This window comes from Sinocyclocheilus grahami, unplaced genomic scaffold (genome assembly GCF_001515645.1).
Source record: "Sinocyclocheilus grahami isolate Dianchi unplaced genomic scaffold, SAMN03320097.WGS_v1.1 scaffold66.1, whole genome shotgun sequence".
Taxonomy (NCBI): Eukaryota; Metazoa; Chordata; class Actinopteri; order Cypriniformes; family Cyprinidae; genus Sinocyclocheilus; species Sinocyclocheilus grahami.
Genome location: NW_015505245.1, coordinates 1406609 through 1419038, shown reverse-complemented (window position 1 = coordinate 1419038; position 12430 = coordinate 1406609). Strand labels below are relative to the sequence as shown.

At 38.4% G+C, this 12430-nt stretch overlaps 1 protein-coding gene across 1 annotated transcript in view; it reads left to right on the top strand.

Annotated features, from left to right (window-relative positions):
* Nucleotides 1-12430, top strand: part of LOC107585082 (protein TANC2-like) — a 50753-nt gene that overhangs the window by 24810 nt on the left and 13513 nt on the right. The window contains exons 6-11 of the mRNA XM_016271938.1: nt 6727-7008; nt 8165-8292; nt 9857-10088; nt 10170-10339; nt 10416-10694; nt 12097-12428. Coding sequence (XP_016127424.1) covers nt 6727-7008; nt 8165-8292; nt 9857-10088; nt 10170-10339; nt 10416-10694; nt 12097-12428 — 1423 coding nt within the window. The remainder of the gene's footprint in view (nt 1-6726; nt 7009-8164; nt 8293-9856; nt 10089-10169; nt 10340-10415; nt 10695-12096; nt 12429-12430) is intronic.

Here is a 12430-nt window from a genome sequence, read left to right as displayed (position 1 = left end):
ATATATAAATTTTTTTTTTTTAATAGCCATCTTTTGTCTAGATTCCAGCTCAGCACATTTAGGAGGTATTTTTAAATAGTATTGAAGGGTTTCAGATGTAGCTTATATTGAATACTTGTTGGCTGCTTTTCTCTCACTTCCTGCTCCAACCAGATTTTTTTTTTTAATTCATAAAAAAAAAAAAAAAATTGTATTTTCATAACTCCAGAAGCCTTTAGATCAACAGTCTTTTCATGAGCCTGAATTCCCCCTCTCTTTCACAGCCACTAGTTCAGCTCACCTGGAGGATCTTGCGTATCTAGATGAGCAGAGACAGGCTCCACTGCGGACGTCTTTGCGTATGCCACGACAAAACTCCGGTTCCAGCCGCTCTGGACAAGCTGACATGAGAGGTGTGTATATTTTTCCTAGATTTATTAAATGTCCACTCTTCAATCCTTTCACTTCACCCACCACCTTGTGTATATTACCAGTCACAAGTGTAGACAGACCTACTCATTCTATGTCAAATCTAAGTCGAGTCACATTTATTTGTATAGCAATTTATACAATACGGATTGTTTCAAAGCAGCTTTAAATAGCAGTATTGTTTAAATGCTCTTCAATTATGAAACAAATACAATTTTAGCAGTAAAGCAGCTCTAAAAGACAATAGTGTCATCAATCAGCTCAATTTAGTTCAATAGCAGTGTGATTGCAAAGATTTTTTTTTTTAATTCATAAAAAAAAAAAAAAAATTGTATTTTCATAACTCCAGAAGCCTTTAGATCAACAGTCTTTTCATGCAAAACATAAGTCATATCAGCTTGCTGGGGTCGTTGCTACTCATTTTACACACAAAGTGAAAAGCCAATCATAACAGCTGTCGTTTACATATAAGGTGCTGTAGAAATATAGCCAGCTTAGTCTGAGAGAGGGTAGAAAATGGTCATTTAAATCTCAATTATGACTGATTTTGGTGATTAACATTATAAGTGGACTCTAGGGGAAACAAAAATAGAATTCTACAAAATAATAGAATATGTCCCTTCTAAAATTAGCCTTTGCAATGTAATGACGTGTGTGTGTGTGTGTGTGTGTGTGTGTGTGTGTGTGTGTGTGTGCGCGCATGCGCGCGTGCGTGCGTGTGTCTTGCCTCTCGTACATCTGCCCTCCGCTACACACAGCATGTCCCATTAAAACCCTCAACACACTCCGCAGCTCTTCCGTGGATCACTCTCCCCCCTCGTCCTGCTGTTCTCGGTTTCCCCTTTGGACTGCCGTGCCATAATCTGTCTCCTGTCCAGATCGATGTATTGACTTCCTATTAGCATTAGCTCTGGCTCATCTGTCAGAGCTCGGCCTGCTGTCTAAAGCTCACAGTCAAGGCTCCACACATCCTAAATCTTGCTGGCTGGGAGCGAGCCTCGGAGGTCTAGGTTTCCTCTCAGATTCAGTCAGAACTCCAATAGCTTGAGTCACAATTCAACAAATAACCTGTATATTTCAGGATGATCGCACAGGTGACAAAACAGTGGAGGTAGACTGTATCTGTGTGCTTATTCATACACCCTTTTCACATTCCTGGGGTTCTCAGAAGCAGATGTCATGATAGTTGGGTAAACTTCTATAATATGGTGAACGAAAACTACAACAAATATCGGGAATACTTTATTTTAAGGTGTCCTTGTTATACATATTACATCTACTTACTATTATAATAACAACTAATTATGCATAATTACATACAAGTAACCCTAAGCCAAACCCTAATCCTAACCACATATAGTAAGTGCATGTAGTTAATTAATATTACTCAGTACTTAAATGTATAATTACACTGTAACAAGGACACCTTAAAATAAAGTATTCCCGATATTTGTTGTAGTTTTCGTTCACCATATTATAGAAGTTTACCCAACTATCATGACATCTGCTTCTGAGAACCCCAGGAATGTGAAAAGGGTGTATGAATAAGCACACAGATACAGTCTACCTCCACTGTTTTGTCACCTGTGCGATCATCCTGAATTGAAAATGTTAAACTATATTTTTTAAAATATTAACACTAGCCTGAATTCCCCCTCTCTTTCACAGCCACTAGTTCAGCTCACCTGGAGGATCTTGCGTATCTAGATGAGCAGAGACAGGCTCCACTGCGGACGTCTTTGCGTATGCCACGACAAAACTCCGGTTCCAGCCGCTCTGGACAAGCTGACATGAGAGGTGTGTATATTTTTCCTAGATTTATTAAATGTCCACTCTTCAATCCTTTCACTTCACCCACCACCTTGTGTATATTACCAGTCACAAGTGTAGACAGACCTACTCATTCTATGTCAAATCTAAGTCGAGTCACATTTATTTGTATAGCAATTTATACAATACGGATTGTTTCAAAGCAGCTTTAAATAGCAGTATTGTTTAAATGCTCTTCAATTATGAAACAAATACAATTTTAGCAGTAAAGCAGCTCTAAAAGACAATAGTGTCATCAATCAGCTCAATTTAGTTCAATAGCAGTGTGATTGCAAAGTTCATTAGTTATGAAGCAAACTAACTATACAGCAGCTCTATAAGATAATAACACAAAGAGAAATAAGTATGGAAATAATTTATTGACCAAAAAATGTAAATCCAAACAAAATTATATATATATATATATATATATATATATTTCTCTCCCTCCCTGCCCCAACCAGTTTTTTTTTTTTAATTCAAAAAAAAAAAAAAAAAAATTGTATTTTCATAACTCCAGAAGCCTTTAGATCAACAGTCTTTTCATGCAAAACAGAAGTCATATCAGCTTGCTGGGGTCGTTGCTACTCATTTTACACACAAAGTGAAAAGCCAATCATAACAGCTGTCGTTTACATATAAGGTGCTGTAGAAATATAGCCAGCTTAGTCTGAGAGAGGGTAGAAAATGGTCATTTAAATCTCAATTATGACTGATTTTGGTGATTAACATTATAAGTGGACTCTAGGGGAAACAAAAATAGAATTCTACAAAATAATAGAATATGTCCCTTCTAAAATTAGCCTTTGCAATGTAATGACGTGTGTGTGTGTGTGTGTGTGTGTGTGTGTGTGTGTGTGTGTGCGCGCATGCGCGCGTGCGTGCGTGTGTCTTGCCTCTCGTACATCTGCCCTCCGCTACACACAGCATGTCCCATTAAAACCCTCAACACACTCCGCAGCTCTTCCGTGGATCACTCTCCCCCCTCGTCCTGCTGTTCTCGGTTTCCCCTTTGGACTGCCGTGCCATAATCTGTCTCCTGTCCAGATCGATGTATTGACTTCCTATTAGCATTAGCTCTGGCTCATCTGTCAGAGCTCGGCCTGCTGTCTAAAGCTCACAGTCAAGGCTCCACACATCCTAAATCTTGCTGGCTGGGAGCGAGCCTCGGAGGTCTAGGTTTCCTCTCAGATTCAGTCAGAACTCCAATAGCTTGAGTCACAATTCAACAAATAACCTGTATATTTCAGGATGATCGCACAGGTGACAAAACAGTGGAGGTAGACTGTATCTGTGTGCTTATTCATACACCCTTTTCACATTCCTGGGGTTCTCAGAAGCAGATGTCATGATAGTTGGGTAAACTTCTATAATATGGTGAACGAAAACTACAACAAATATCGGGAATACTTTATTTTAAGGTGTCCTTGTTATACATATTACATCTACTTACTATTATAATAACAACTAATTATGCATAATTACATACAAGTAACCCTAAGCCAAACCCTAATCCTAACCACATATAGTAAGTGCATGTAGTTAATTAATATTACTCAGTACTTAAATGTATAATTACACTGTAACAAGGACACCTTAAAATAAAGTGTAACCCAAATATAATTTTTGTGTTCCCATTTGCTCCAAAAGCAAAATAACAAATCCATGATGGTGTTTCTATGCAAAAGAGGAAAAAATATAGAGCGATTGATTACATTAGGCAGAAAAGAGAAGGATGTCAAATGGGCCGTCATTTCCTCTGCCGGTGTATTAGAAACCCTCATGCAGTAGCATTAACTAGTATTATACAATTTACACAAAATGTAGTGTTATCAATGCGTGTTTTGTGTGTGTGTGTGTGTGTGTGTGTGTGTGTGTGTGTGTGTGCGCGCATGCGCGCGTGCGCGCGTGTGTCTTGCCTCTCGTACATCTGCCCTCCGCTACACACAGCATGTCCCATTAAAACCCTCAACACACTCCGCAGCTCTTCCGTGGATCACTCTCCCCCCTCGTCCTGCTGTTCTCGGTTTCCCCTTTGGACTGCCGTGCCATAATCTGTCTCCTGTCCAGATCGATGTATTGACTTCCTATTAGCATTAGCTCTGGCTCATCTGTCAGAGCTCGGCCTGCTGTCTAAAGCTCACAGTCAAGGCTCCACACATCCTAAATCTTGCTGGCTGGGAGCGAGCCTCGGAGGTCTAGGTTTCCTCTCAGATTCAGTCAGAACTCCAATAGCTTGAGTCACAATTCAACAAATAACCTGTATATTTCAGGATGATCGCACAGGTGACAAAACAGTGGAGGTAGACTGTATCTGTGTGCTTATTCATACACCCTTTTCACATTCCTGGGGTTCTCAGAAGCAGATGTCATGATAGTTGGGTAAACTTCTATAGTATGGTGAACGAAAACTACAACAAATATCGGTAATACTTTATTTTAAGGTGTCCTTGTTATACATATTACATCTACTTACTATTATAATAACAACTAATTATGCATAATTACATACACGTAACCCTAAGCCAAACCCTAATCCTAACCACATATAGTAAGTGCATGTAGTTAATTAATATTACTCAGTACTTAAATGTATAATTACACTGTAACAAGGACACCTTAAAATAAAGTGTAACCCAAATATAATTTTTGTGTTCCCATTTGCTCCAAAAGCAAAATAACAAATCCATGATAGTGTTTCTATGCAAAAGAGGAAAAAATATAGAGCGATTGATTACATTAGGCAGAAAAGAGAAGGATGTCAAATGGGCCGTCATTTCCTCTGCCGGTGTATTAGAAACCCTCATGCAGTAGCATTAACTAGTATTATACAATTTACACAAAATGTAGTGTTATCAATGCGTGTTTTTTAAAGTGCCCCTATTATGGATTTTTGAAAATGACCTTTCATGCGGTGTGTAACACAGCTCTAAGTGAATGAAAACATCCTGCAAAGTTTTAAATCTGAAAGTGCGCCGTGTATAAAGTTGTTGTCACTCAAAAGAAAGAGTCGACTCTGAATCATTGAAACGATTCGTTTTTAAAGCGAATCCCAAGCCGTTTCATGTTGAAGTCAACATGAAACATTAGCATATTGCCCGGCCACTTGTTGGTATGAATGAAAATGCAGTTTCATTCTTTGCCACTAGGTGCCGCTTTTTTAACCAAAATATGAACCATTCATTACCCATAATAGGGTCACTTTAAATGAAAATGTGAAACAAAAAACTGATTTACAATGTTAGTTGATGAATGTGGAAACGCATTGTCATATTTTGTTAAAAGTGATCATAGTGATGTGATGCTCAAGTCGTACATCAAGCATGAGGTATCCGAACGTAATACTATAGATAGTAATTCTACCACAATGTAGATAATGGCATAATTTGACCGCAATTACAAGCAGGTTCGTTCATGTATAAGTATAGTACTCTTTCAGAAGGCATTTAAAGCCTTTTCCTCTAGTAATAATCGCGCTTAATAGTGGAAAACATTTGGGGATGTGAACCCGCTATAGCTGTACCATGAAAGGAGATTTTATATATATATTCTACTAAAAAAGTTCACTTTTCTTTTTGCCTCGTCTTTATTACAACCTCCCTGTCTCTAGTTCTTTATAGCCGTATTATTGCTCGGCTGCCCTGGTTTCTATCTCTCTCCTTCTTTGTCTCTGTTTCTTGCCCTTTTTGCTAAACTGTCTGCTAGAACCTCGCCCCATATAACTCCGCCCACCACTTTATGCTAATGACCAGATAATTAATTCACATGTTATCAGCCTAATTAATAGTCCACATGCAAATGGAGGGATAAATAACCTCATAATATGCTCCATCACACTTGTTGCAGCATACTCCTATACAGTCAGGAAATTATACATAATTTATGCTAATTGCACTGAAGATTTCCTCCCAATATCTCTGTCCTGCTTTGACATGACACTTGCCTTGAATATTATCAGTAATTGGGATTAATGATAATACGTAAGAAACGTATAAGAATAATGAAGACTTTACAACTGAATATGAATATTAGATGAGGATTATTTTAATTAATATTAAGGATCTCTATTATGATTTATTGCAAGCGTATGTGGTGGATTAATATGGTAATGAATATACATTTTGCTTTGTGCATAGTGGCAATAAATTTGACAGATACGCCTGTGTTTGATGCATGGAGGCCGATCTGTTATTTCAGATGTGTTTTCTGCCATGCATTAATGGGTTGAGGCACCCTGTTGACGACCATTGATTCATGGTGTTTCACACTGCGGCTCCAGCTTGCGTAAGCTGCCAGTTCTGGCCTTTTCCAGACAAAGCATCTTCCTCTGCTGGTTAAAAATGATTATTGCATTGTGAGGAGGTTTTCATTTGGAAATGAATGGATGGATAACATCTCTGTAAGAAGAGGAAAAAGAGGCTTTGGAAGGATAAATATACAGTATGTATGTGTATGTTTGTATAAAACCTGTTTCATTGACAGCTTTTCCTAATGTTTCCCATGATGCAGTGCACTTTGCTCCATACCGGCCACCGGACATCACCCTGAAGCCGCTTCTCTTCGAGGTGCCCAGTCTGACCCCCGATGCGGTTTACACCGGCCGAGAATGGCTGTTCCAGGAAGTGGACGCGTGTCTGCGCAGCTGCGAGTCCTCAGCCAATCAAGGTGTGGTTATTGTTGGCAACGTTGGCTTCGGCAAGACGGCCATCATCTCTCGCTTGGTGGCTCTCAGCTGCCACGGCAACCGCATGAGACAGATCACCTCTGACAGTCCACACGCCTCACCAAAACGTGAGTGGATTCATTCAGACGAATGAATATGTTAACTGTGAATACGTTTCCTTACGATCTAATAAGTTTCTAACAGAAAAATTGTATAGTAGCAAAAAAAACAATTTAGTCATTATTTATTGACCATTGCATTGTGACTTCAAACCTGTTCATTTGTCTGTGAAACACAAAACGAGTTACTTCACAGCTCTTTCCCATCACACCACATCTTTCAAGCTCAGAAAGGACAAAACAAACAAACAAAAAACACCATGAAGGTCGTCAATATGAGTCTTGCATTACATTCTAAGAAACAAACCTGAAACTTTCAGCACTTTCTGAAAGACCTTCATCAAAGAATTTGCTAGTTCATGCTAACTCTTCAAATAAGTTCAATTCCAGTCTGCCTCTTACATAAAATGGCTTTAGAAGACTAGCTAGGTGTTTTAGGCGTTTAAAAAAAAAAGCGTAATAGACATGTTAACTGCAAAATGGAAAATGTTTTTATTATAATTTAAATGCATTTTTTATTTCATAATCTAGAATGTATTTTATGTGTGTGTGTTTGTGTCTGTATAATTCATTATAAATATACATGAATTAGCAAATTATATATACAAAAAAAATAATAGTAATAAAGACTTTCACAACTTCTTACATCTCACAGTTTTTATACATATTTCATTAGTAAGTGCTTTGAAATTCTGAATATTAAAATCCTGCAACACATTTAATTAGCTACAACTGATGAGAATGAGCAATTATGGATATCAGAATCAGAATCAGAAGAGCTTTATTACCAAGTATGTTTATTGTGTTACACACAATATAATATGCATTATGATTTTAGAATCACAAGACTCCACACATTGGTCACAGTGAATAAAATACATATTACGTCACATAATGTCAAGACAATTTTATGGCCATGGATATAGAAACTCATAACGAAATAAAATCACACAATATAACATTATACACTACAGGTTTGAATGACTTGAGGGTGAGCAAATAATGACAGAATTTTCATTCCTAGGCGAACTTTTTTTTATTTAGTTTTTTTTTTTTTTTTTTTTTTTAAAGGGAACACAAATCTTCAGCCCTTAAAATGTCAAAACCATTTTGTCTCAGTTTATGACAAGGCTCACATCACATGCATGCCATGTCTTCCTCTCAGATGGCGACACACTGCCCTTGAGCCAGCCTCAGTCCGCTCACGGCACTCTGGTCGGTGGGAGCAGCTGCCCTGGAACGCCCGAGATGAGGAGACGCCAGGAGGAGGTGCTCAGAAGGCTGGCTTCTCAGGTGCCAACTAATACCAACATAATCAACGGAGCGGGCATATATCCAGCCTGCCGTTCAATCTCCCTCTCTCCTCTTCTCTTCTACTGATTTATTATCTCTCTGTCTCTCCATTTCTTCCTTTGACTCCTTCTTCTTTTATTAATTTGCCCCTTGTCTCACTCTCTCTCGGTGCTTTCCTTTTCTTTCTATTCTTTTAAGCACAAAGGTTTATTGCAGCTCTGTTGCTTTATCAAATATTTATATGTGCAGAGTCTCCCAGCACAGCCATTAGATATACTCAGAGTCTGCATTGCTAATGATGACAAGCTTTTGAACACACACACACACACACACACATGTACTGCGAGATCAAGTGAATCCAGGGAAGCAGCAGTCTTAGAATATTGGAATAAGGCCATCAATGCACTCAAACTCCATAATGTTTTATGCATTAATAAAACCCCTTCATCACATCAAAACTCCTGAGCTTTGAATCTTTCTCTAGTTTTAATATTCATTGTGTTTTTTGGAGCTGAAAGCAGTTCCTGCACTAAATCCCTGAGACTGGAAACATTTCTTTGCTTTTTCTGTCTATTTCTTTGTCTGAACCTACATTTAGCAGGAGCGTCTAGATGTACTGGGCACCTTTACTCTGTTGAATGTGTGACCTGAGTGTTTGGCATACATACAGGAGTAGTGTCTGATGCTGTAATAATGAACAACCATATAAAATGGTTAAAATCCATTTTGACTAGATTATTACATTTGCTTTTACATAACAGTTTAATAAACAAGAAATTAATGTTAAGTACCTTACGCTACTGTTCAAAATTTTCTAAACATTTTTGTTGACCAAGGCTGCGTTTAATTAATTAAAAATACAGTAAAAACTGTAATATTGTGAAATATTATTACAATTTAACATAATATTTTAATATATGTTAAAATGTAATTTATTCCTGTGATGCAACGCTGAATTTTCATCAGTCATTACTCCAGGCTTCAGTGTTGCATGATCCTGATGCATGCTGATTTGCAGCTCAAGAAACTTCTTATCGAAGTTGAAAACAGATTTGCTGCTTAACATTTTTGTGGAAACTGTGACACAATGCCTTTTTCAGGAATCTTTGATAGTTAGAAAGTTCAGAAGAACAACATTTATTTAAAATATAATTTTTTTTTGTAATTAAGTATTTACCATCACCTTTGATCACTTCAGTGCATCTTTTCTGAATAAAAGTATTAATTTCTTTGGGGAAAAAATCTGACTTTTACTACTGAACATTTGGAATAGTAGTTTGTATTCTGTACACAATATTAAAGTTATTGTTCTTGCTTCACCAATGAAGCATTGTGTGTCTCTGAACAACACTGTAGTAGTGTTGTTCAGAGTTTTCGAAATATCTGTTTTCTAAATCATCAATGATTGAAATATCAGCACTCTTGCAACAATATTTGATGTACCAATCAGATTCAGTAACTAAAACTGAATGTTAATAAGCAAAAGTCAAAATCAAGTTTTTCAACCCAAGCTGTGCTGTGAATGTAAATGTTTGTCAGCTTATATCTGCTCTCTCATGTGCAGGTGGTGGCGTACCATTACTGTCAGGCCGACAATGCATACACCTGCCTGGTTCCTGAGTTTGTGCATAACGTGGCAGCGTTGTTGTGCAGGGCTCCTCAGATGCAGGCCTACCGAGAGCTGCTGCTCCGCCAGCCGCACCTGCAGAGCACCCTCAGCCTGCGCGCCTGCGTCCAGGACCCTTTCAACGCTTTCCGCAGGGGCCTGCTGGAACCTTTGGACATCCTGCATCGAGGTGTGCAAATCGTGCGTGCTCTTATGCTGTGCGTATATGTGCTGACATATATGTAATGTTGAACACATGCAATGTTTACAGAGAGGAAGATCGCGTGTGAGGAGAACCTCATCATCCTGATTGACGGGTTGAATGAGGCGGAGTTCCATAAACCGGATTACGGAGAAACCATTGTTTCCTTCCTGTGCAAAACCATAGAGCGTTTCCCTCCCTGGCTTAAACTGGTGGTCACTGTCAGAACGACACTGCAGGTCTGTATTCCATCTATCTGTCCATACATCCACCCATCCTCTTTACTTTTTTACTCATTTTCTCTCTCCCTCTCAGGATATAACTCGTCCGTTGCCGTTCCACCGGATCTCTCTGGATCGGCTGGAGGAAAGTGATGCGATTGACTCGGACTTGCAGGGCTACATCCTGCACCGGCTTCACTCCAGCCAGGAGATCCAGAACAACGTGGCACTCAACGGCAAGCTGGACAACGCAGCCTTCACCAAACTCAGCGCTCATCTGAAAAGTCTGAGCCGGGGGTCCTATCTCTACCTGAAGCTCACGCTGGACCTCATTGAGAAAGGTTACCTGGTGCTCAAAAGCTCCAGCTTCAAGGTCAGGGGTCAATAGACACAGATGCCTCCTTTTATTAACAAATTAAATTAAAGCAAATTAAAAAAATAAAAGAAACATTAAAACTAATTAGAGCATTTATGTATTTTTACTTTTTTCTAGTATAGCTTTTTATTCTATTTTAGCTTTTCAGGGATGTATATGGGATCCCTTTCAGGGATTTTTTTTTAGATTTTTAATGTTGATTTTATTTTAACTTTAAGAGTTATATGTGGTATGAATTTTTTTTTATTTTATGTAGCCGTTCATAGGTATGCATGTGGTGTAATTATTTATTGTTGATTTGTGACCATGGACCACAAAACCAGTCATAAGGGTCAATTTTAAAAAATTTAGATTTATACATCATATGAAAGCTGAATAAATAAGCTCTCCATTGATGTATGTATTTATGTATGATAGGACAGTATTTGGCTGAGATACAACTATTTGTAAATCTGGAATCTGAGGGTGCAAAAAATCTAAATATTCAGAAAATCGCCTTTAAAGTTGTTCAAATGAAGTTATTAGCCATGCATATTACTAATCAACAATTAAGTTTTAATATATTTACAGTAGGAAATTTACAAAATATCTTCATGGAACATGATCTTTACTTAATATCCTAATGATTTTTGGCATAAAAGAAAAATCAATAATTTTGACCCCTACAATGCTTTTTGGCTATTGTTACAAATATACCCCAGCGACTTAAGACTGGTTTTGTGGTCCAGGGTCACATTTTGGTTCTGTATTTTAAGAAAAAAGTAATAGAGTGAATGAAACCCTTTTAGATGTTTTTGAAAGAATATGGGAAAAAAATTTAATTTGAAAGAAAATTTAAAATATATATTTTTCAAGTCTAAGGGCCAGATATATACTAAACAGGACAAATTAGCATTATAGAGCGCAATTCCATAAAAGCTCCGATGGGAGGGGAAATTCTGAGCACATTAAAGAACACAGACGCAGCCAGATAATTTCCATAATGCACAATCTACCAAGAGCAGCGCAAATTACCACCTGCTTTATGACATGCTTTTTTGGGCGTTAAATAATGGCACAGATACCAGCAATTTGATGAGCGCAAACGTTAGTAAATCGCATTGCGTGATTCATTTTAATACTCTCCTCCTATTAATTTTGTGTCTGAAAAGGAAATTCCTACAAATGCATATTCAATAAGGCCAGGCGCAAAAATAACTGTGTCCACGCCTTTTCAGCGCTAATTCTTCACTGCGCGTCTTTAGTAAATCCTGACAGTACCATTTTAACGCCAAAAGAGGGTTTGCGCTGGCGCAAGCTGTTAGTAAATGTGGCCCTATAAGGATTAATATGTTTCATCTTATTAGCATGTATTTATTGTTTTTATTAAAAGCTGTAAGCATGATATTTGTGTGCACAGGTGGTTCCGGTGAATCTGGCCGAGGTTTACCTGTTGCAGCTGAATATGCGTTTCCCAACTCAGTCGTCATTCGAACGCGTTCTTCCACTGCTTAACGTGGCCGTGGCTTCTCTACACCCGTTAACTGATGAGCAGGCCTACAGTGCCGTGAATGCCGGCATGGTGCGTGGAGCGGCCATGGACTGGGAGGATTTCCAGCAGAGGTCTGAACTCCTGTCGCCCTTCCTGGTGAAAAGACGTGATGGCACGCGCATGTTCATCCACCCCTCCTTCAGAGAGTGGCTCATCTGGAGAGAGGATGGAGAGAAGACCAAGTTCCTCTGCGAACCCAGGT